The sequence below is a fragment of the Schistocerca nitens genome, chromosome 1 (genome assembly GCF_023898315.1).
Source record: "Schistocerca nitens isolate TAMUIC-IGC-003100 chromosome 1, iqSchNite1.1, whole genome shotgun sequence".
Taxonomy (NCBI): domain Eukaryota; kingdom Metazoa; phylum Arthropoda; class Insecta; order Orthoptera; family Acrididae; genus Schistocerca; species Schistocerca nitens.
Window position 1 is genome coordinate 356,630,373 of NC_064614.1, and position 26,947 is coordinate 356,657,319.

The 26,947-nt window shown below is 38.7% G+C and overlaps 1 protein-coding gene across 1 annotated transcript in view; it reads left to right on the forward strand.

The window, feature by feature from the left end:
• The window catches only part of LOC126248845 (transcription elongation factor SPT6), a 181,317-nt gene that overhangs the window by 139,669 nt on the left and 14,701 nt on the right, over positions 1-26,947 (forward strand). The window contains exons 19-26 of the mRNA XM_049950270.1: positions 4,859-5,154; positions 5,403-5,604; positions 6,449-6,623; positions 10,261-10,382; positions 20,469-20,716; positions 20,951-21,155; positions 21,247-21,555; positions 26,707-26,941. Of these exons, the coding sequence (XP_049806227.1) occupies positions 4,859-5,154; positions 5,403-5,604; positions 6,449-6,623; positions 10,261-10,382; positions 20,469-20,716; positions 20,951-21,155; positions 21,247-21,555; positions 26,707-26,941 (1,792 nt within the window). The remainder of the gene's footprint in view (positions 1-4,858; positions 5,155-5,402; positions 5,605-6,448; positions 6,624-10,260; positions 10,383-20,468; positions 20,717-20,950; positions 21,156-21,246; positions 21,556-26,706; positions 26,942-26,947) is intronic.

Sequence of the window (26,947 nt, forward strand, 5' to 3'; positions counted from 1 at the left end):
CGCCTGCAGTGGTGTACTCAACGACGAACTTGGGTGCGCGAATGGCAAAACGTTCCCCCCCCCCCCCCCCCCCCCCCCCCGCCCCGGATGAATCCAGGTTCTGTTGACAGCATGATGTTGGACTCATCTGTGTTTGCTGACATCGCTGTGAACGCACATTGGAAGCGTGTATTCGTCAGCGTGATACTGGCGTATCACCCGGCGTAATGGTATGGGGTGCCATTGGTTACACGTCTTGGCACCTCTTGTTCGCATTGACGGCACTTTGAACAGTGGACGTTACATTTCAGATGTGTTACGACCCGTGGCTCTACCCTTCATTCGATCCCTGCGAAACCCTACATTTCAGCATAATGCATGACTGCATGTTGCAGGTCCTGTACGGGCCTTTCTGGACACAGAAAATGATCGACTGCTGCCCTGGCCAGCACATTCTCCAGATCTCCCACCAATTGAAGACGTCTGGTCAATGGTGGCCGAGCAACTGGCTCGTCACAATACGCCAATCAATAGTGTTGATGAACTGTGGTATTGTGTTGAAGCTGCATGGGCAGCTGTACCTGTACACGCCATCCAAGCTCTGTTTGACTCAATGCCCACACATATCAAGGCCGTTATTACAGCCAGAGGTGGTTGTTCTGGGTACTGATTTCTCAGGATCTATGCATCCAAATTGCGTGAAAATGTAATCACATGTCAGTTCTAGTATAATATATTTGTCCAATGAATACCTGTTTACCATCTACATTTCTTCTTGGTGTAGCAATTTTAATGGCCAGTAGTGTAATAATAATAATAATAATAATAATAATCTTTATTTCTGACTATAGAGGTTCCAATCACCTCAGATAAAAACATAAAGTAGAATTTCCTTTTATCTTGCCAGTGGTTTGTCAGGGTTGGTTAGCTGCACCCATTTGGTCGGTGTGTTTTTATATTGATTATATAGTTGACATTACTGCTTTAGGTGAATGGTTGTTCCATTTGTCCCAGAGGTCTAGTGCTTCTGGGGCTCTAACTATTTGCCAGTGAAGTATGAGCATGCCTTATTGTGCTTCTTGAGGGATTAATTCTTTGCCAATATATGGCAATAATTCTTCATTGCTATGTGTTGTATGATGATGTGTCAGTTCTCTTAATAAGAAGCCTCTGATGGCATTTCCAGATTTTATGTACCTGTGATTAATAACTCATACATGTTTTTCTTCCTTTTTCTGATTTAATCTTTCACATAACAGTGAGGATTGCATAGATGCCTGCAAATAAATGCAGAGCAGATGTTTGAAATATTAAGGCTTATCTAAAGTATGTAAAGGCAAAAACTATTCTTGGTTTTAGCATTGCTATGTCGTGTCTCCACTGACATATTCAGTAGCCATATAATACTCTTTGCAAAAGTAGGATAGGTCTTAGCTGTGAATATCCATGTAGTATTGTTAGCGAAGCAAATAACAAATCACAAATAAATAGATACATAAAGATTTCACCACACTTTGCTAAATTCTGCTACCCATACAGGAAAAAGATAATGTTGGACCAGCTTTTGTCAGTGGAGCTTTGAAATAGTTACAAACAACTTTAATGTATGGCGAAGCTTAGAAATATACACACAGTCACATTCATATCAATTCTTTCATACAAGAATCACACTTCGAAGAAAGATCAAATTGTTCAATAAACCTTGGTTTTACATTGGATCTTCACTTGCTGCAAATAATAGTAAGCTAGCTTTTAAGGTAATTAGTACATAAATTTAAATGTTATGAATTCCTTTATGAAGGTACCGAGCGAGTATGTTGTCGTCGTTTCATTCCATGTTGCACTGTTGGCGAGACATGCAAGACTATTTGTACCAAGGTATAAATATTCTTGCTGTTTCTTCATTTTTTCTCCATATCAGTTGAACCAGCGATGTAGCCGTTATACAGTGGCTGGATAGAGGTGTAATATCCATCACCTCATTATCTGGATTGTGGCATCTGCCAGATGATAGCATACATGTAAAATAAGTTTTATGGTGTACTTTACTCTGCTACTTTTTTGTATCTTCTGAATTTAACAATGCTGTATTCCTGATTCCTTTAATATATTACTTACATATTGTTTCTTTACAAAGAAGTGTATTATGATAAAACATTTTATACAGCTTTTAGTCCACTAAAAATTACTAAGTTTGTGATGAAAATTTCATATTCCATAATAGGTAATTGCTTAAATCATGATGTACATTGCATTCCACTATGCTTCCAACATGGTTAACATGGTTCTGCCACAAGAGTATTTCTGCATAGATTTTCAGGACCTAATAAAATGTCCAAATCTCACACTCTGCAAAGCATTCCATCCACCCTGCCTATCACGTCCTCTTTCTCTGTTCTGAGAAAAAAGCCAGTCTGTACAATAGGAATTATACATACAATAAACAAGTAACAGAGTCTTTTCTTTACGCTTACACAAAATAACTCCAAAATCTCCGTAACATCTGTTTTGGCCTGATTTGAGATCAGTCAATTTAATCAGTTAGTTAATTCCATATTCTGCAGATCATTTGAACAATTCGTGTTGAAATTACGTGCAATGGGTCAGTTTACAAGCTTCATATACAGGTACGGCCAAACTTTCAATATACATTCCTCACACACAAAGAAAGAAAATATGTTACGTGGACATGTGTCCGGAAATGCTTACTTTCCATGTTAGAACTCATTTTATTACTTCTCTTCAAATCACATTAATCATGGAATGGAAACATACAGCAACAGAACGTACCAGCATGACTTCAAACACTTTGTTACAGGAAATGTTCAAAATGTCCTCCATTAGCTAGGATACATGCATCCACCCTCCGTTGCATGGAATCCCTGATGCGCTGATGCAGCCCTGGAGAATGGCGTATTGTATCACAGCCGTCCACAATACGAGCACGAAGAGCCTCTACATTTGGTACCGGGGTTGCATAGATGAGCTTTCAAATGCCCCCATAAATGAAAGTCAATAGGGTTGAGGTCAGGAGAGCATGGAGGCCATGGAATTGGTCCGCCTCTACCAATCCATCGGTCACCGAATCTGTTGTTGAGAAGCGTATGAACACATAGACTGAAATGTGCAGGAGTTCCATCGTCCATGAACCACATGTTGTGTTGTACTTGTAAAGGCACATGTTTTAGCAGCACAGGTAGAGAATCCCGTATGAAATCATGATAACGTGCTCCATTGAGCGTAGGTGGAAGAACGAAACTAAAATGAGCTCTAACATGGAAATTAAGCGTTTCCAGGCACATGTCCACATAACATCTTTTCTTTATTTGTGTGTGAGGAATGTTTCCTGAAAGTTTGGCCGTACCTTTTTGTAACACCCTGTATATTGATCCGCCGTACATCAAACAGCTGTAGGTGAGATGTTGCTATGGTAATTTCTGTCATCTCCATCCTGGAATTTGTTATATTGTAATGATTTGTTAATGTGTATGGCTATGTGCTGTCTATTTACATTGTACTAAACAGTAAAGTGCCTTCAATGTAATAAAAATGATATTAGTCTTTAACACTTCTGATGTTAATAGTGATATATTTTTGAATTTAATGACAAAGTAAACACCTTTGTTCTCTGTACCACACACACTATTAATTTGTTAGTACAGATGTTTTCTGTAGAGTAAGACTGAAATTTTTCTTAACTCTTGGAGATACTGTGATGTTATTGAGAAAATTATCAAATAGTAGTATGGTTACATATTGAATAGTGACAGCTTTAGTCATGAGGAATGGAGGTCATTTGTGGTTTAACTGTAGACCCTATAATTCTCCTGAAATTATGATGGATTATTTATAATAAATTCTGTTATGGAATATGTATATAAAGCTGTCCTCACCCAAAGGTTTTTTTTAAACAATTGCCTTTCTTCAACTTCAGAAATGACTCACCCAGCTAGATAAAGTGGTGGGAGAGGCAGACTCAGAACCATGACACAATTTAGCACTTTTCACATCAACAGATATGGTCGTGGAAAGTCCTAGGTGAAGCACACAGATGCTGTCCCTTGAACCACACACACACACACACACACACACACACAGAGAGAGAGAGAGAGAGAGAGAGAGAGGGGGAGAGGGGGGGGGGTTGTTGCATTGTTGTAGTCTTGACTGTGACAAGAGGTAAGGTAATACAGAGAAGCTAATGTTTGTGGAGGGGGATTGGGGGCTCCAGATTACATCAGCTGTGGAGCTGTCATTGAAGTTAATAATGATGTGTTCAGAAGCTTGTTCTGTCACTGGATGACCAATTTTACTGTTGGTCACAACTTGCCTATCGAAAAGACTGTGCAGAACTGCAAAGTTGGTATATTGTGTGACTGCTTGCACAGGTACCCCTGCTTATGATAGGGTAGGATATGCCTTTGGTGTTATTGAAATAGAATGCATTGGGTGGGTGCAGTCAAGGGTGATATTGAGTTATGAGGGGGTGCTCCTTTGCAGATGCTTCATGGGGAAATTTGGATAATTATGGGTGTGTCTGGGAATGGCTCAGAAGTAGTTTTTCCTGACAATTACATAAGTTACTATTTTCTATTTACAAGATATTTTGTTCCCTTCAGTTATCCATTATTTAATTGTTTTAATGGAATTTCTGTACATTTTTTGAAGTAACTTCCTCCAAACACTGACACAAATTTACTTTGACATTTGTTACATTTCACAAAAGTATCTCTCTTTGTATACACTTCATTCAATTGTACCTCTTACATCTACTTCCTAATCATATGCTTGCTTGTTCAGAGATTATCATCAGCTTTAAGTTATTCATGTTTAAAACTGTGATATTACAAATATTTATTTTTGTTTCGTAATACAATTTTAGGACCAGCTGGTAAGAGAGGAACTGCTTGAAGCACTGTATCTTGAGTTTGTGAATCGAACCAACGAAGTAGGTGTTGACATAAATTTGGCTGTCCAGCAAGCATACACATGCAACCTTGTCCAGTTTGTTTGTGGCCTTGGTCCAAGAAAAGGACAGGCACTGCTGAAGTTGCTCAAACAGAACAATCAGAGGCTTGAAAACAGGACCCAGCTTGTGACGTCTTGCCGTATGGGTCCAAAAGTTTTCATCAACTGTGCAGGATTTATTAAGATCGATACAAATTCCTTAGGAGACAGGTATGTAGAAATCTCATTAACTCTATTATCAACATTTCTGGAAATGCGCTCCTGCTTGAGTCAAAAAAAGTTAGACTGTGGAGATGAAGTTGAGGGATGGTTCAGTGGCTTGATTGTAATCTTATAGTTGTGTACAGATGTATATTGTTTGTTGTTGAATTGGAGATATACTTGTGATACATTTGGTATTTGTAAATCTGTTTTTTTTTTTTTTTTTTTTTTTTTTTTTTTTTTTTTTTTTTTTTCAGCACTGAAGCGTATGTAGAAGTCCTTGATGGCTCAAGAGTACATCCCGAAACATATGAATGGGCACGGAAAATGGCTGTAGATGCCCTAGAATATGATGATGAAGATCCTAATCCTGCTGGAGCTTTGGAAGAAATTCTAGAGTCTCCAGAAAGATTAAAAGATCTTGATCTTGATGCATTTGCTGAAGAACTTGAGAGACAGGTATGTGTATTTTTGATGTGTCAAGCATGAAGAACCAAGCAAATTTGCATCAAGATGTTGAAAAATTAAATGGTGGCAATAAAATGATGGCAGATCGAGCAGCTTTTGCACATGACATCCCTATTCACAGAAAGTCACTATTGGTAATTGTGATTCATACTTGATCACTTCTTGATGCACCCTCATCCTAGAAAAATAACAGAACAGGCCATAAGTGACACTGTGTATTTCAGAATTGGATTCAATCCCTACAAATCTGGCAGGGTCATTCTTAATCTCCTATTATCATTGTGTGGCCGTGCGGTTCTAGGCGCTTCAGTCTGGAACCGCGTGACCTCTACGGTCGCAGGTTCGAATGCTGCCTCGGTCACGGATGTGTGTGATGTCCTTAGGTTAGTTAGGTTTAAGTAGTTCTAAGTTCTAGGGGACTGATGTCCACAGATGTTAAGTCCCATAGTGCTCAGAGCCATTTGAACTATTTTCCTGTTATCATCAGAATCACATGTATCCAATTACGTGTTCTTGTCTCATGATACCATACTGTCTTCCTTACATAACAACAGCAGAAATGTTTGTGTGTTATAAGAATGGATATTTTGCACCAGCAGTTAAAAAATGAATATCAGAATGGTCTTCGAACCTTTCTTCAGTGTTCACAACAAAGAAGTATGAAAATCTTTGCTTTCATTCTAGAGCGGGGCCATGAGAGAAGCACCATGATTAGATCATGACTGAGATTTTTTTGGTGAAAATTTTGCTCCATCATTTGATTAAATTTGACATTAATAGTTAAATACTTGCATTTGCACTGCAGTATTATAATGTAATGTCTGTTGCTTTTTAGGGCTTTGGTAACAAGAGTATTACCTTATATGATATCAGGGCAGAACTCAATCATAGATATAAGGACTTACGAAGCCCATATACATCACCTAATCCTGAAGAACTGTTTAATATGCTGACTAAGGAAACACCAGAAACATTCTTCATTGGAAAAATGGTACTTGCGACTGTTATAGGTAAGTGTTTCCTCTGACTTTACAAAATAAAATTGCTTAGTAAGCACTAATACATGGACTGTACAAGCACTAATGAAATTTTAGTGCATGAGTAAATTACTGGTATGACATTTTGCCCCTAAGTGGTGGGGTCTATGTTTCTTGTGCAGATGCATGTTACAAATAATTGATGCAAGCTTTATAAGTGGTAATGTTAACAAATATGTATGTAGCATGTTAAACACCCCTATCTGGCTACTAAAAGCTTGTGTACTGATAGTGCTATATTTTATGTTACTAATTCAATGTTGGTGGAGCTAAATAATTATGTTTTTATTTTCTGTCTCTTTGGTGAGATTGTCCATTTATATTGACTATTATATTTTACCAGAGAAACTAGTGCATGATTTGTGTCTTACCCATGTAACATACTGCATTAAAGTGTGCATTTTCTCTGCTTGTTCTTGCACTTAGTCAATGATAAACCAGATATGTTAAGGGGCTTTTCAAAATCTGTTATGTTTAGTGATGGCACAAGTGCTAGGCATTGCTGAGAAATTTATTGGGCAGTTTTGTAATTAGTTTCCTTAGAAGACTCTTTTTGAGGTGAATGATGAGATTAGCTAAAGCAGTATAAACCGAAGTATGTTGACCATACTGAATGCTTACTGAAGTGTTCAATGTCTCTAACATGTCAAACAGAGAGGATTATTTAAAATTTCAGCAGTCATTAACTGAGTATCACTTCTGTTTTTATAAACACAGACACATTAAACACAGTTTTGTTTGCTAGGTAGCACTGGCAGTGATGAGGAAGACATGATTACTATTTGATGTCATAAGATTTCTGTTGATCCATCTGCTCACATCAGCTGCCTTGCTGAGAGTCTTTTTAAAATACAGACAATAGTACATGTGTTGCATCTACAAATTTTTATTTTTAAGTGTAATTCCAAACAAATGAAGTTACTTGAAGGACATCGGTATAGATATAAATGGGCCCATACTAATTAAAACCTGTTAAGTGATATTCTTTGTTATACAAACGGTGGTACTGAAAATACAGCAGCCATCCAATATATGTAGGTGAAGTATTGAGCTGTAGGTTATCAGTCTCATATACAAGGTACTGAATATTATAGCACTGCCTTTTTAAAGTTGCATACACATTTGTTAAGTCATGCTTGTATGATATCATTGTACCCTGACAAATAATGCGAGTTGGAAAGCTGAGGTATGATATCCACCGTCTTCTTTAAATTTCTTTCTTAAACTCAAAACTTCATCAAGACAGAGTATTTGGCATTGATTGTATTCTTCCGAAAATGTTTGATTTTGTATTGCTTCCTTGAGCTCCACCTGTATGTGAACTATAATGAATCAACACATTTATTGAGTTTGGCATAAAAGTGAATTAGTTAAAAGCATTTCCTCTTATTGAATTAGCCAGTAGGTAAAATGACAGCATAGTTGCTTGTTATTTTTTGTTAATGGGTTACATACTGGAGTAACGGCTGTGTTAGTGAGTCATTTATTCTGCAAAAAGAATATCATGTCCAACTGATTATTAACAATCATGCTAATGCCACATTGATAGTTTCTCCATGCCAGCCGGTGTGGCCGAGCGGTTCTAGGCGCTTCAGTCTGGAACCGCGCGACCGCTATGGTTGCAGGTTCAAATCCTGCCTCAGGCATGGATGTGTGTGATGTCATTAGGTTAGTTAGGTTTAAGTAGTTCTAAGTTCTAGGGGACTGATGACTTCAGATGTGAAGTCCCATTGTGCTTTGAGCCATAGTTTCTCCACTCATTTAACAGTACACTTATTCTTTAATGACAAGTTGAGCAACTGTAAAAGCCAGTTTTGGATAAATTTTGATATACATGAACAAGAGAAAAGGTAAAAAAAAATGTTGTTATATTTTGCATTATTGTTTAGGAACTATAAGGAAATTAAGTAGCAGTAAGATGTTTTGACCATTTCCAAACATGAAACTTGAATCATTCTGATATATAGCTTCTGGGTTTCCTTATCCTTATTATGACCATAGGATTTATTGACAAATATCCATGTATTACATGCGAGAGGGTACCCAAAAAGAAAACCAGAATAATATTGTCATGGGCGGAGTTTGTGTAGTATGCATTTTTGCCACTAGGCGTGTATAGCACAACTCATTGCCAGTTCAGTGCTGCCTGTGTTGTCGACCTGGCTTGTTCTATTCACCTGCAGTGATTGTTTTTGCTACCTCTTTTTTGTTTTTGTTTCATTGTTTATGATGGTAAGTTTATGCGAACAACGTGCAACTGTGAAATTTCGTTTTCTGCTTGGTAAAAATGCTGCTGGAACTGTTTGATTGTTGAAAACAGCTTACCAGGATGACACTATGGAAAAAAACTCAAATTTACTAGTGGTTTGCTCGATTTAAAAATGGCGATGTGTCAGTTAATGACAGACCTCGTTCTGGACATCCGTCAACTGCCCGAGAACATATTGAAAAAATTTGAGAGCTTGTGCTGACAGACAGTTGATCTGCTGTCAGGGAATAGTGGGTTATCTTGGAGCTTGGCTCAGCAAATTTTAATGGAAGATTTGGAAATGAAAAGGGTTGCTACCAAGTTTGTTCCTCGAATTCTGACTGACAATTGAAAGGAACATCAAGTTGAAACACATTGTCCTTTGAAACAACGGCTTGAAACTGATCCAGATTTTCTATCAAAGGTTATTACTGGTGACGAATCATGGTGCTATGGTTACGACCCAGAAACAAAGCACCATTTAAGTAATGGAAGACATTATTGTCACCCCGTCCAAAAAAATGTCGCCATATCAGATCAAACATCAAAATAATGCTGATTTGCTTTTTTGATGCCCAGTGTTCATATAAAAGACCCTATTTTTGGCAGACAGGAGACTGGTTCTTCCACCTCAACAATGCACCTGCATCCCCTCCCCCCCCCCCTCCCCCACTCACACACACACACACACACACACACACACACACACACACACACACACACACACGCACGCACGCACACACACACACACACACACACATCTCTGTTAGACAGCTTTTGGCTAAAAATGGCATGGTTCTGCTGCCCCCATAAGCCTTACTCGCCTGACCTGGCACCGCACGACTTTTTCTTATTTCCATGCATTAAAAGGGGCATGAAAGGACACTGGTTTGACAGCATTAAGGAAGTCAAGGAAAAAAATGAGTGAGAAACTGTAAGCCATTTCTAAAACTGACTTCAAAGAATGTTTCGAACAGTGGAAGCACCAACGTGACAAATGTATTGGTTGTAATGGAGAGTATTTTGAAGGGGTAAGATTGCTTTGTAACGATTTGAAAATATACAGCTTTTAAAAAATAATTCCTGTTTTGTTTGGGTACCCTCTTGTAATACAATAACTAAAGAGAGGTACATTAATTTGTAGTTTGGTCATATATTTCTGAAATTACATATTATCAACTGTTGCATTTTTAGTCCTTATTTTTGGAAAATGAATACTATTCTTTATGTTACTACTGTGTACTGGATTGCCAAATTTTGGTATATCATTTTCATCATTTACATGATTTGAACTTCCACTATTAATTAATATTTACCAATTTTGTGTTCCATGAAGAGAGTTTGTTTACTTACATTTTTCAGGCATTACGCACAGGAAACCTCAAGGAGACCAGTTGGACCAAGCAAACCCAGTACGTAATGATGAAACTGGACTCTGGCAGTGCCCCTTCTGTTTGAAGAATGATTTTCCGGAACTTTCAGAGGTAATGTGGGTACAGACACAGAATCTGTGTGTTAAGCTCAATTTGCACTTGACATCATTGGACTGCCAAGGAACATGACAGAGTGGTACCATTACACACTAAAGTGACAAAAGTCATGGGATACCTCCTAATACATGTTGGACCTCTTTTTGCCCGATGTAGTGCAGCAACTCTATGTGGCATGGAATCAACAAGTCGTTGGAAGTCTCCTGCAAAAATATTGAACTGTGCTGCCTCTACAGCCATCCATAATTGAGAAAATGTTGCTAGTGTAAGATTTTGTGCACAAACTGACCTCTCAGTTATGTCTCATAAATGTCCAATGCCATTCATGTCAAGCAGTTTTGGTGGCAAAATTATTTGCTCAAATTTTCCAGAATGTTCTTCAAACCAATCATGAACAGTAGTGACCCGAGGATATGGCACATTGTCATGCTTAAAAATTCCAACGTTGTTTGGGAACATGTAGCCCATGAATGGCTGCAAGTGGTTTCCAAGAAGCCAAACATTACAATTTCCTGTCAGTGATTGGTTAGTTTGTACCAGAGGATCTGGCCCATACCATGTAAAAACAGCCCATACTATTATGGAGCCACCACCAGCTTTCACAGTGCCCTATTGACAACTTGGGCATCTTGGAGTATGCACCACACTCGAACACTACCATCAGCTCTTATCAACTGAAATCGGGATTCATCTGATGAGGCCACGGTTTTCAAGTCATCTAGGGTCCAACCAGTGTGGTCATGAGCTCAGGAGAGGTGCTGTAGGCAAAATCACTCACATCAGTCATGTGCTCCAATAGCCCATTAAAGCCATATTTCACTGCACTGTCCTAACTGATATGTTTTTCATACATTCCACATCAGTTTCTGCAGGTGTTGCTTGTCTGTTATCATTGACAACTTTACACAAATGCCGCTGCTCTCGATCATTAAGTGAAGGCTATCAGCCACTGCATTGTCTGTGGTGAGAGGTAATGCCTGAAATGTGGTACTCTCAGCACTCTTCTGACACTGTCGATCTCAGAATATTGAATTCCTTAATGACTTCTGAAATGGAATGTCCCAAGCCTCTTAACTCTAAATGCCATTCTGCATTTAAAATCTATTAATTCCCACCATGCAGCCATAATCACATTGGAAACCTTTTCACATGAATCATGTTAGTACAAATGACAGCACTGCCAATGCTCTGTCCTTTAATACTGTGTGTGCATAGTATTACTGCCGTATGTATATATGCATATCGCTATCCCACCACTTTTGTCCTGTAAGTGTTTGATAGTATCATCATATGGGTCGTAACTCCAGTTAATGTCTTATCACTCAGCCCAGTACAGAATGATAAAGATTAGGTTATGAATAGCAGCAATGAAATTTGTACAGCTGCTTGCCAGAAATTTAATGGATTATGAGGGACCATCCACCTGACAGGAAAGAGGAACATAGGTTAAGGGACTAGCAATGATGATAAGAGTTTATTAATGGGGAAAGCAAAATTAAAAATTGGCAGAGGACACATTATAATTTTTTCATATTACTGCCTACTAAAAGAATAGGAAAAGTTTCATCCAAATATTTCAAAACATCAGCATTTAATTACTCAAGAAAATACATCCAAATAAACACATCAAACAGTATTTTGTAGGCACTACTCAGCACCTATTTACTTTATTATCTGCATTTTATTACATCCTAATTAGCAAATAAAAAAAAAAGTGTGTTATTCTCCTTCGGTAGAGCTTACGTATTCAGTGTTGAAACAGCTTTCATTGTAAAAACATGTTTTATCTATTTGTGTTCTTATTTATGCATAATTTAGGATTTTTCTTTATCCAGGTATGGTAAAATCTAAATTATTTTTCACTGTCACATATTTGATATTTTTCATGGGGGAACTGCATTAGGAAACACATTAAGTCCTTATGCATTCTTCGTAGTGTGTCACAAAAACAAAGCAAGCAATAAAAAGTAGACACAAAAGCCCTAAAGCCCATTCTGTAACATGAGTATGTGCTGCGACAATAGGTTAACTTTTAATGTATGTAGGTATCCACTCACTGTTAATGTCTAAACCTTGTTCCAAAGAAAGCTTAATGTGTGACAGTGTCTTCTGACCTGTTCTGTTGTCAGTTTGGTGAATGCCACCATTTGGAAAGCATTGTGGCGTGTTTTGATGTTCTGTTCTGTGGCATCCACTGAGAGGTGACAGTTAGTTATATTACAATTGCCTGTAAAAGATTAATATTGACTGTGATGTCAAATGAAATACATAAGGATACATATGTGAATGCATCAAACTGTTAAGACTCTTTACAGCTGTTGCAGAAGCAGTTGTGCTAGTCCATGCACATTTTCAGGAACTCTTGAAATTAGTTTTCAGCTCTTCATAACCACAGGACTCTCCTCACATATTTATTCCTTGTCCCTTTTGAGGTTGTAGCTATTCCCATTAACATCACTATATTTGAAATGAACTGATCATCCTTATTTTTTGGTCTTATCATATGATCTTTAGTTCTCTGTTCTTTCCAGTTTTTTTTTCAATATATAATGTTAGTAGTCTTGTGTTTTATTTTCATTATCATTATGAGCACTCCAAAGAGTCTGTTTGTGTTAATTCACCTTCTGCTGTTGGTTCACACACAAAAGACAGTAAACAACAGATAAATCTTTTCAGATAACTGTATTGTTTCTGTTATTTTCCCAGGAAGCTATTAATTTGTTTGTTTGTATTGTAAATTCAGTCATGGGCAACAAATGTTTATAAATCAGCTTACTAATTTCAGTCAACAGTCACCATCTTCATATACATATTGTCTCCTTGCAGTCATAATAATTAGCTGTACAAGCTTTGTCATAAAGTTACAATTTTGAGTACCATGAACACACATTGCAATGCATAAGTTGAGACTTTGAGGGAATTAAATTAATAATATATAAACATTTGTGGTGTGTGACTGGATTTAAAATAAAATAAATACTTTCTCTATCACTGTGAATGTGCTGCAACTGGTGACTATTAATTTGTATATTCTGGGGAATGGGAATTGTGTGGAGGAAGATAAAATAAAAAAAAGACATACATGGGGAACTTGTATAACTTTGCAGAGCAGCCTAATTTATTTTCCATTTTCAAAGTAACTCCCACTCTATTGATTACATGTCTTCTGCCAGAACCAGCCAGCAAAAAATTGGCAGCTGGATATATTCATTTCTCCACACAGAAAACAGACACTGTAGCCATACAAAATCACTGTCCATTCTGGTAAATGTCCTCTAGTGGAACTAGACAAACACATGAACGAGGCTGATTGCTTTGGGGAGTGTGCTCAAGAACTTTGAAGCCAATTGAAACTAAATGTACGAGGTACATCCAGAAAATAAGTTCTGATCATGTCCAGAAATGGCATGAGTAATCAGATAGGAATGCACATGTTTGTAGATAGGACGTATGTAGTAATAATGCAGTGCAGTTTGTCTTGTGACAGCAGTGGCTACTGCACAGTGCTAGGATAAAATGCCTGCTCTGATAATGTCTCTCACAAACTGTGAGTCTCATGTAGTTATCCAGTTTTTGCACACTCAGAAGAAATTTCCAGCAGCAATGCATCGCCAATTTTGCCACGTGTATAGACACGATATTGAGTGACAGTATGGTCAGATGATACTGCAGGCAATTTGCTGAAGAACAAACCAATATTCATGACAAAGACCATAGTGGCCGACCACCCTGGTGACACTGGAATGGGCAGAAAGTGTGTGATAAGCAATTTTACAGAACAAGCGCTTCACAGTTTCAGAACTTTCTCATCAATTTGTTGCATGAATTTCTCTCTCATTGATTTTCATAAAGTGTGTGCAAGGTGGATGCCAAGGCATGTAACAAATCACACAAAATCAAAGTCTGGTCACAGCATTGACATTCCTACAGCAGTATGCGCAGAAAGGTAAAAAGTGTCTCAACCATGTTGTCACTGGGGATGAAACATGGGTGTTGCATGCCACCCCATAAACAAAACAACCACCCATGCATGGCGGCATAGTGTTGCACCTGTGAAGACCAAATTCAAGGTCTGCCTCTGTCAGAAAAAGTATGTGCACTGTCTTCTGGGATTGACGTGGTATGCTCCTGTGCAAGTTTTTGCCACAAAGGGAGACCAGAAATGCTGATCGGTATTGTCAGACAATTACACTTTTGCATGAAAATGCAAGACCCCATACAGCCAACACCACATAAAATGAATTGAATCAGTTTGGATTGGAGATCATAGACTATTCACCCTGCAGTCCTGACCTTGCCCCAAGTGATTTTCATCTCTTCCATCTTGTAAAGCATTTTCTGGCAAGAAAAAGTTTCTGCAATGACAGTGAGGCACAGACTGAATTGACTTAGTGGCTCTGGACATTGGTGGCAGATTCTGGGCATACAATTGGTAATGCACCATTACGATAAATGCCTCAACAATTGTGGTGTCCATTTTGAGAAGTAGCTGCCATAAGAGCTGTGTTATTGAAAATTGGTTTTAAGCAATCCCGCTTTAAGGAAAAATTTGCTTTTCAGGAATAAATGTGAAACATTTTGGAATTAAAATATTTTTTTGGTGAAACTGGCACCCATCAACAAGGGAGAAATGATCATTATAAGAAACTAAGAGCAATCAGAGCTTGCATGGGAAAATTAAAGTGTTCATGTTTCCCGTGTGCTGTTCAAAAGTGTAACAGTAAAGAAATAGTTTGAAGGTGGTTCAGTAAACCTCTGCCAGGCAAGTAAGTATTAACTGCAGTGTAGTCATATGGATATAAAAGTCCCAGTTTCTATGTATTTTTATTACTGACCCTTTCATTATGTTAGAAAATGTAAGAAAATAACTGGCAGTAATTGTCAATCGATTCTTTTGTTGCTATAATTCTGATGGTATCTGGTAAAGATGTAGCACCCCTTGAAACAACCACATATGTTTTTGAACAAATGCATTATTAACCATCAGTTGTTTATTATAAATTATATGAATGTGTGGTGTATGTTCTTTCAGACATGCCTAAAAGAACAGACACCACATAGAATCCACAGCTGTGATACATGTTATGTAAACTGAAGATGGTGGAGGGAGAAAGAAAAGGGAAAGAACTGATGATATCAGCTGCATCAGGACTTCATGCAGAATCAGTGGTGAATAAGTGAAAATTTGTGCCAGACCAGGACACAAACCTGGGATCTCATATTTGCTTTCTAGGCAGTTGCATTAACCAATTCACCACCAGGTCACAGTGCAAATTCACTGACTGTTTCAGCACACTCCTTAGCCAACTCACAATCCCACCTATTGCTACCACTTATCCACAGTCCATGTCCATGTTCTCCATGCTCACTAATTTTAGATTCTCGCTGAAGGTTGAATGTAAATTTGCATCTGCATTGATGGTTGTGGATTCATAGTCCATCGAGGTGTGTCAGTTATATGAATGTGTCGTGTCTGTTCTTTAGAACATCATACATCAAAGGTCACATAGTGAAAGTCCACAAGCTGCGTCAACTTCGTTGTATGAACCTAAAAGGAACATGAAATATGCCATTACCGGATCAATTTTCGCCTTACATCCTGTATGGTGGGCTATGACCAAAATCGGTAGATAGATACGTTTATTATTAACAGCTTATATATCTAAAAATAAAGATGATGTGACTTACCGAACGAAAGTGCTGGCAGGTCGATAGACACACAAACAAACGCAAACATAGACACGAAATTCAAGCTTTCGCAACAAACTGTTGCTTCATCAGGAAAGAGGGAAGGAGAGGGAAAGACGAAAGGATGTGGGTTTTAAGGGAGAGGGTAAGGAGTCATTCCAATCCCGGGAGCGGAGTTTGGACTTAAAGTACTTGTCTTTCTGTGTAGAATATCGTTGACCACCAAGAAAACCAAACAAACTTACAGCCACATTCTTTTGGCATAAAATTTCCAAATCCAGGAAGATAGCTCCAAATGAAGATGATGGAACAATCATAATGGAGGAATTTCAATTTTCACTTAAATTTGCATGCTACCATGTTATGTAGTGATCCTCCAACTTTCTGATTCTTTCAGCCAAATCCTTAGGTCCATCCCAGCAGAACGTCTCTCCCTCTCCACCCCACAGCCTCCCCATCACACACACACACACACACACACACACACACTCTCTCTCTCTCTCTCTCTCTCTCTCTCTCTCTCTCTCTCTCTCTACATGCTTTCTGTGCTTATGTGGAAAAAATCTCAGATCTTGTTGACCAACACCTTCAGCCCATTACCCACAGCCTAGTTTCCCATATCAGTGACACAGACCAATCCTTAAGTATCTTTCAACCATCCACTTCCCAGTTGACAACAGCTCTTTATACCAGCCCTGGCCAAGATTCGCACTTGCGCTCTGTAAGCGCAGCCGGTGCTCTAGCATCCACCCACCACTGTGCTGTTCTGAGCGGGTGTGTGAGTGAGGCTGCATAAGCAGAAAACTTAGGAAGATATGTTTGCAACACAGTGCGACTATTCCACAGAATATGGCAGCATACTTCTATAAGCAGGATTTTATCAATAGTGTTTCTGGATGTCTATCAGCTCAAGATAAAAGTAATAAGATACATTTACAATCAAAAGGAAGAATGGTCTGACAAATAAATTGAAATCTGTCTTGAGTCGCGCAATATCTTGGAATATTTTTGAAAACTCATGATGAAATGTTTCAATTATTGAAGCAATCAGTCATGTCTGCTACACAGATGGCTGCCTTAAGTTTAAGGAAGTGTCCCATGTCATGAACTTAAAGCAGGTTTTTCTATAGGATTTATTTTGGTTTGATAACATCAATCATGTCTGCCATATCTATTACCAAATGATCCACTCCTTGCGTTAAAAGACTTAATGAATTCAAATAATTGGTGACGTCAACCATAAAAGATTTTGTCATTGCACAATTTACCCTTAACTCAGTTTTTTTTCCCTAATGACAGCCTCCAGTGTAGCTAGCAATCACACGCATTCATCTGAAGAGAAGTGAATCTTACCGTCTGTATGGTTGGTGTTGTAACAATGTTACAGTGAAAGTTTTTGTGGCTCATGATAGTGCAGTGGCATTTTAAGCATGTTGCATGGCTTTTGAATTATACAAAAAGTAACAAGAATTCCATTCACATGTGTAGACGCCATATGTGTAGATGCCATGGTATTCCTAACTCAGAATGTAAATCTAATTTAACACATACACTATTGATAGCAAACTGTGACAAGCCCACTACCTTGCGCTAGTGGCATTTGGCTGCAGTCTTTTCCTCATCCTCCTCACCCTTCAGCCCCACTCGCCCCTTTGCTTGGAGCGCTAATCAGGTGCATGGTAGGAGTGCTTGTGAAGCACTATTTGGCAAGGTGTGCACAATGCACCCATGGTATTACCACTATAAACACTACCTCTCACAACATCCTTGTGACTCAAACGCACTGTCTCATTCTGTATATAGAGGTAAAAGAACATTTTTCAAAAGTGATAGCATGAAAAATAACATGAAATTAGCAGTTTCTGGGGCAATATCACAAAATCGGCTATTTAATGCAAAATCGGATATTTTATGAGATTCGGTACATCTGGAATTTTGCTATGCAGAAATCTTATTATTCTGAGGACAGCAGTTTACTAATATTCTTAACTGATGGTTCATGTATGTTAAAATTCCATTTTGACTTCTAATCCCTCGAAGGCTGATGTTTATGTATAATCTTAAAATAACAGTTCATTTCACACATAATGAACTTTGATGTGTTGATGAAAGTAGCACCATATTTGGACAAAAGGGCCTGTTTTGGCAAAAACAACATCAAAAAATGGGGAAAAAACAATGTATGCATGAAAAAACAAATTTGACAAAATCCGCTGAAGTTGGGAAGGACAACACTGAAATATAAATAAGCATTGAATTTGTCAAAAACACCAAATTTGGCAAAGAAAACACCAGATTTGCAAGAAATTCCAAAGCATCCTCGATTATTCTGCCTTATGATATCGTCTTTGCAGGTGTTGCACCGGATGATGCGACTTTAGGCTGCAAAACTGGTTGTACATTAATAAAACGACAATTTCACCAGCTGTCAGCAAAATTCTTCTTAACATCATGTCCCTCAACAGCTTCAGATGTCCAGAATATAGAATACTTTTCGGCAGGGAAAAAATTACTGAATTTGGCAAAAACATCAACACACAATTTGGCAAAAATACCAAAATTGGCAAGAAGCAACAGTGAATTTGGCTCAAACACAACACCGAATTTGGCAGGAAAACATCACGTTGAGCAAAAATGCAGAATTTGGCAATAAACAATGGGGGATTTGCCAAAGAAAGATCATCATATTTGGCAAAGAAAATACTGAATTTTGCAAAATGAAAACTGAAAAACATTGAATTGGGCAAAAAAAAAAAATCCAAACTGAATTTTGCAAAAAAAATGAAATAACACCAAATTTGGTAAAATAAATAACACCAAATTTTGCAAGAAAATCGGGTAAAAATAATTTCACTGAATGTGGCAAAAAAATAATGAAAATGGCAAAAATGACGACAAAAAGTAACAAGGAATCTGGCAAAAAGTAACAATGAATCAGGAAAAAAACCACCAAAACTGGAAAAAATTAACACTGAATTCACCCGTAAAATAAAACCATTGTTTCCTGTCCCTACTTACACATCTAACTAATTTCATCCCCAGGTATAACTGCTTCTCCTCTCAAGGGAAGGTATACAAACTAGGTGTACGACACAACCATAAGCACTGGCATGGGCTGTCATATGCCACTCATGTATAGGAAACTCATCTAGCCACTTACATTCCTAAACTCCTTATGTGGTTAACCTACATTATTAGACATAACACCAAGACATATTATCAAACAATGGAAAATCCAGGATGGAATGTAACAAGACATTACAAGATATATTATCCTTATTCCCCACAGCCTCAGCGTCTTCTGTTCTTTCCCATCCACCTCAACTGGACCTTATCAAATCTAAGCCACCTTCCTTTACTTTGAGCTGCTGCTCCTCCTCCTCCTCCTCCTCCTCCTCCTCCTCCTCCTCCTCCTCCCCCCCCCCCCCAGATAGATTCTTGAAAGTGTGTCCTTATCAACTGCATTACCATCAACAGTACCCAACTTTTTACAGCAATCATTAATTCCAAACTAAATGTGTGTCTCATACTTTCGACCACCCAGGTAGTTATAAGCAAACTCTGTCCTTATACTTCACAGACAGGTATTACCCTCCAAACCTAATGCACAAACAGATCTCCCATACCATGTCCTTACATTCCCCCAAATTCTCTAACCCCATCACTCTCCATAACATCTGCAAAAGGAACACCCCATCGACACTCATTACCACCGCAGATGAACAGCTTACATATCTTTTGCCAGGGATTTGGGTATTTATTATCCTTCCCAAAAATGAGGACTATTTTACTTACAACCATTACCACCCAAATCAAAGTGGTAATCTGGCATACTATACATGTATGAAATATGCTTGTCCTATTTTCATATGACACGTACTCTTAGTCCCTTGCCAGATGAGTCATAATTCTGTAGAAGACACAAGTGCTAGACTTGGTCAATGCACCTTTGTCCTATTCCACTCTTTTCACAGACATATACTGACCCAAATGCTGTAAGCTTAAAGAAATGCAAGAACACATATTTTCTTTACAACTGATACCTCTTTCCTCCATGGGGAAGGAAGCAACAGTTGAAAAACCTAGTCAGTTTTTCTGTGTTTAAATGTGTCTGTCCACAGTATTTGTAATTTCATCTCCTAAAGATACATACATGTTGACCATTCTGTCCCATTGTAAATTTAAACTAAACAAATTTTCTTTTTACAATACAGATACAATAAATGCTGCATTAGCAGAGCCATAAATGTTTGAGGTAGCTGGAGTAGTTAGTGGTGATGTACAATGACCCCCTTCCTTCTGTCTTCCTTTTCTTCTTCTCTTCATTCTTTGTACATTCACTTTTTTATCACTGGTACTGTTTCCACAAAAAATCATGACTTATTCTTCTAGGTGTGGAATCACTTTGATGCTGGAGGTTGCCCTGGCCAAGCCACAGGAGTAAGATTACGACTAGACAATGGTATTTCTGGTTATGTTCACATTAAAAATCTCTCTGATAAGCATGTGAGCAATCCAGAAGAGCGAGTTACAAGAGGACAAACCATACATTGCCGGGTAATTAAAATTGATGTGGAGCGATTTTCTGTGGAATGTACATCAAAAAGCTCTGACCTTGCTGACAAAAATCATGAATGGAGGTAAGCTGCTGTTCTCAGAAAATTGTGTTTTATGCAGTTCACTTTAAAATGCATTACCTTGATCTTGTTGTGTTTGACATTAGTTGAAGTGGCTTCAGTGTTAATTGTTTATTAGTCCATATTGGGGTTAGTCTCATTTGACATATGCATTTTTAATTTAATTTAATTCTTAAATTTCTACTTTTGTTCATATCTCAGCATTTTTTGTTACACTGGTGCTTTCTTATCTATTAGGCCTCCTAAAGATCCCTTTTATGATAATGAAGCAGAAGATAAAGACCTGAAAGCAGAAGAAGAAGCTAAAAAGATGAAACAGCGGCAAACATACATAAAACGTGTTATTGTCCATCCTTCTTTCCATAATATTTCTTTCAAGGAAGCGGAAGAAATTATGAATCAGATGGATCAGGGTGAAGTAATAGTTCGACCTTCAAGTAAAGTATGTTACATTCTTTTGCGAAGAAGTAAAGCTGTTCATTCATTTGTGTGTTAGTGCTTATGACCTTGTGTCTGTGGCTCCTTCTTTATAGGGTGCAGATCATCTCACAGTTACATGGAAAGTGACTGACGGAGTCTACCAGCACATAGATGTAAGGGAAGAAGGAAAGGAAAATGCGTTTAGTTTGGGTCAGTCACTTTGGATTGGCAATGAAGAATTTGAAGATTTGGATGAAATCATAGCCCGTTATGTCAATCCAATGGCTGCACATGCTCGAGACCTATTATCATTTAAGTACTATCGAGATACTGAAGGTCTGAAGGACAAAGCAGAAGAGCTTCTGAAGGAAGAGAAGAAGAAAAACCCCTCTAAAATTCATTACTTCATCAGTGCCTCCAAGGTATGAAAAAAAAAAAAAAAAACACCTTTTACATGGAGTGGCTGAACATATGAGCTCAAGTCTAAGTGTGTATTTTCCTAATGAGTAGAACATGTTTTCGGTAAAATTTTGGGATACTGGAGCTCTGTACTCAGTTCTTGACAGTTTAGTGTTTTAGCGCCTGACCTGTTTTTACCAAGTAGTTATTTTGAATGCCATATTTTCGTTAAATATTGCAGCAGTCACATTAATGAATTTTTGTTGTTGTTATTTTACTCAGTGTCACACCTGCACTTATTGTCAAAAGTGTCCGCAGCTCGTGGTCTTGTGGTAGCATTCTCGCTTCCCGCGCACTGGGTCCCGGGTTCGATTCCCAGCGGGGTCAGGGATTTTCTCTGCCTGTCTTTCATCGTCATTTCATCCTCATTCACTCGCAAGTCGCCGTAGTGGCGTTAAAGAACTTGTGGAGCGGTGGCCGAACCACCCCGCTAGGGGTCTCCCGGCCACCAATGCCATACGCTCATTATTATTATTGTCAAAAGTACGATTTTATGGGGCATCAAGCGAAATTTGTGACTGGATTAAGGACTTTTTGGGGAGGAAGGATTTAGCATGTTATGTTGGATGGAGAGTCATTGTCAGATGTTGAAGTAACTTAAGGTGTGCCCCAGGAAAGTGTGTGGGGACCCTTGCTGTTCATGATGTATATTAATGACCTTGCAGACAATGTTAATAGTATCATCATCATCATCATTTAAGACTGATTATGCCTTTCAGCGTTCAGTCTGGAGCATAGCCCCCTTATAAAATTCCTCCACGATCCCCTATTCAGTGCTAACATTGGTGCCTCTTCTGATGTTAAACCTATTACTTCAAAATCATTCTTAACCGAATCCAGGTACCTTCTCCTTGGTCTGCCCTGACTCCTCCTACCCTCTACTGCTGAACCCATGAGTCTCTTGGGTAACCTTGCTTCTCCCATGCGTGTAACATGACCCCACCATCTAAGCCTGTTCGCCCTGACTGCTACATCTATAGAGTTCATTCCCAGTTTTTCTTTGATTTCCTCATTGTAGACACCCTCCTGCCATTGTTCCCATCTACTAGTACCTGCAATCATCCTAGCTACTTTCATATCCGTAACCTCAACCTTGTTGATAAGGTAACCTGAATCCACCCAGCTTTCGCTCCCATACAACAAAGTTGGTCGAAAGATTGAACGGTGCACAGATAACTTAGTCTTGGTACTGACTTCCTTCTTGCAGAAGAGAGTAGATCGTAGCTGAGCGCTCACTGCATTAGCTTTGCTACATCTCGCTTCCAGTTCTTTCACTATGTTGCCATCCTGTGAGAATATGCATCCTAAGTACTTGAAACCGTCCACCTGTTCTAACTTTGTTCCTCCTATTTGGCACTCAATCCGTTCATATTTCTTTCCCACTGACATTACTTTCATTTTGGAGATGCTAATCTTCATACCATAGTCCTTACATTTCTCATCTAGCTCTGAAATATTACTTTGCAAACTTTCAATCGAATCTGCCATCACAACTAAGTCATCCGCATATGCAAGACTGCTTATTTTGTGTTCACATATCTTAATCTCACCCAGCCAGTCTATTGTTTTCAACATATGATCCATAAATAATATGAACAACAGTGGAGACAGGTTGCAGCCTTGTCTTACCCCTGAAACTTCTCTGAATCATGAACTCAATTTACCGTCAACTCTAACTGCTGCCCGACTATCCATGTAAAGACCTTTAATTGCTTGCAAAAGTTTGCCTCCTATTCCATAATCTCGTAGAACAGACAATAACTTCCTCCTAGGAAGCCGGTAATATGCCTTTTCTAGATCTACAAAGCATACATACAATTCCCTGTTCCACTCATAACACTTCTCCATTATTTGCCGTAAGCTAAAGATATGGTCTTGATAACCTCTAAGAGGCCTAAACCCACACTGATTTTCATCCAATTGGTCCTCAATTAATACTCGCACTTTCCTTTCAACAATACCTGAGAAGATTTACCCACAACGCTGATTAAAGAGATACCTCTGTAGTTGTTACAATCTTTTCTGTTTCCATGTTTAAAGATTGGTGTGATTACTGCTTTTGTCCAGTCTGATGGAACCTGTCCCAACTCCCAGGCCATTTCAATTATCCTGTGTAGCCATTTAAGACCTGACATTCCACTGTATTTGATGAGTTCCGACTTAATTTCATCCACCCCAGCTGCTTTATTGCACTGCAGTCTATTGACCATTTTCTCCACTTCCTCAAATGTGATCCTATTTCCATCATCATTCCTATCCCATTCTACCTCAAAATCTGAAACATTACTGATTGTATTTTCACCTACATTGAGCAACTCTTCAAAATATTCCCTCCATCTGCCCAAGGCATCCACAGGATTCACCAGCAGTTTTCTTGACCTGTCCAAAATACTTGTCATTTCCTTCTTACCTCCCTTTCGAAGACTGCTAGTTACACTCCAGAATGGTTTTCCAACAGCTTGCTCCAAAGTCTCCAACCTGTTTTCAAAGTCTTCCCAAGATTTCTTCTTGGATGCTGCAATTATCTGTTTGGCTTTGTTTCTTTCTTCAACATAACTTTCTCTGTCTACCTGAGTTCTGGTATGTAGCCATTTTTGATACGCCTTCTTTTTCCTTTTACAGGCTGCCTTGACTGTGTCATTCCACCAAGCTATTTGCTTCATCCTACTTTTACACACTACTGTTCCAAGACATTCTTTAGCCACTTCTAGTACTGTGTCCCTGTACCTTGTCCATTCCTTTTCCAATGACTGTAATTGACTACATTCAACTAACTGGTACCTTTCTGAGATCGCTGTTATGTACTTGTGCCTGATTTCCTTATCCTGAAGTTTCTCCACTCTTATCCTCCTACATATGGGCCTGACCTCCTGCACTTTCGGCCTCACAATCCCAATTTCACTGCAGATTAAATAATGATCGGTGTCATCAAAGAATCCCCTGAATACACGTGTGTCCCTCACAGCCTTCCTGAATTTCTGATCTGTTATTATATAGTCAATGACAGATCTGGTTCCCCTGCCTTCCCAAGTATACCGGTGAATGTTCTTATGTTTAAAAAAGGAGTTTGTGATTACTAAGCCCATACTGGCACAGAAATCCAAGAGTTGTTTCCCGTTCCTGTTGGCCCAAATTTACCCGTAACCTTTTCATACCCTTCTGTTCGATTTCCAGTACTGGCGTTAAAATCACCCATGAGCAGAACAATGTCCTTGTCCTTTACTCTAACAACTACATCACTGAGTGCCTCATAAAAACTATCCATCTTATCTTGATCTGTCCCTTCACAATGCGAATATACTGACACAATCCTAATTTTCTTGCTAGACACCGTCAAATCTATCCACATCAGTCGTTCGTTTACATACCGTATTGCAACTATGCTGGGTTCCATTTCTTTCCTGATGTAAAGCCCTACACCCCATTGTGCTATTCCTGCTTTGACTCCTGTCAGGTAGACCTTGTATTCTCCCACTTCCTCTTCTTTCTCACCCCTTACCCGAATGTCACTAACAGCTAAAACGTCCAGCCCCATCTTACTTGCAGCCTCTACCAGCTCTACCTTCTTCCCAGAGTAGCCCCCTTTGATATTAATAGCTCCCCATCTCATTACCATTTGTTTGCCAAATCGTATCTTAGGAGTCCCTGGTTTGTCAGTTAGAGGTGGGACTCAGTCACCTCCAAAGGTCCGAGGCATTAAGTACCGGGGAAGCAAGTTGCTAGCCTTACTTGCCTCGAGTCCCATTGGGTTTTACCCCTAACGATTGAGGGACTAACCGGTGGATTTGGTAGTCTTTGCCGTATGAGCACAAAGGTGACCACGACTCAGAATATGTCCGAGATGCCCAGCCTTATTCCAAAGTAACTGGTATCCCGACTGTCGGGACCACTTAATTGGCCACTCATACGTTGCCCGTGGTTCATGAACTAGGACATGACTACAGGAACCCACACCATGAACCACAATGTTAATAGTAAACTCAGACTTTTTGCAGGTGATGCAGTTACCTGTGATGAAGTACTATGCGACAAAAGCTGCATAAATATGCAGTCAGATTAGATAAGATTTCAGAGTGATGCAAAGATAGGCAACTTGCTTTAAATGTTCAGAAATGTAAAATTGCACTTCACAAAACGAAAAAAGGTAGTATCCTATGACAATAATAGCAATGAATCAGTGGTGGAATTGGCCAACTCATACAAATACTTGGATGTAACACTCTGTAATGATATGAAATGTAATAATCACATCGCCTCAGTCATGGGTAAAGCAGGTGGTAGACTTTGGTTCATTGGTAGAATACTGGGGAAATGCAATCAGTCTACAAAAGAGATCACTTACAAATCACTTGTGTAGAATAGAATATTACTGCACACACAGAGACATTTAAACAATCATTCTTCCTGCACATCATATGTGAATGGAATGGGAAGAAATCCTAATAACTAGTACAATGGGGTGTGCCCTCTGCCATGCGCTTCACAATGGTTTGCAAAGTACAGATGTAAATATGTGCTATGTGTGCGTAAATTGAAAGCATTGAAAATTTAATTTTACGTATATTGTGGGCACTGGAATCTCAGTTAAATCATTTAAGTAGTTGGTGAGACTACAATGTTGGTTGTTGATAGTTTTCTGTGATACGTACTAGTTCCACTTTTTAGTTCTTATGCAGAATTATTTGTTTGATTACTGACTTTATTGACATTTTGAAATTCATGTCTTAACAGTATCACACTGTGTCCTCTGTCATATGCCAATTGCTCTGCTATTTTTTCTAATGTGTACGATTTGCCTCATTAGATTTTCTAATTATTGCTTAGTCTTTTCTTTAATCCTGTGTTTGTCATTGATAGTGATCTCCCTCTTCCAATATAATCAAAAGTGTAACTCATTAGTTGCAGCTGTTCAGTGCCTGTGTGACCTGTTCTGTTTCTTATGTAAACATATGGAAGACTACAGCATGTTTCTGTGTGCAGATCTTACAGTTGTTCCATGAATGTGTGCAGAATAAATTTATAAAGTGATATAGTAAAGAACTATGAAGTGTTTTCAGGGAGTGGCTATTTCTGATAATCCTTTAAAGTAGTGTAATTTGCATCTTTTTCTACAGAGCTATCCTGGAAAATTTTTGCTGTCGTACCTACCAAGAACAAGATGTCGGCATGAATATGTGACTGTGACTCCGGAAGGATTTCGATTTAGACAGCAGATTTTTGATTCACTAGGTTCATTGTTCCGTTGGTTTAAAGAACACTTCAGAGATCCAGTGCCAGGTACACCAAGTACACCTCGTGGTGCTGCAACCAACAGAACACCTTACCAGACACCAAACATTAATATTGCTGGTTGGT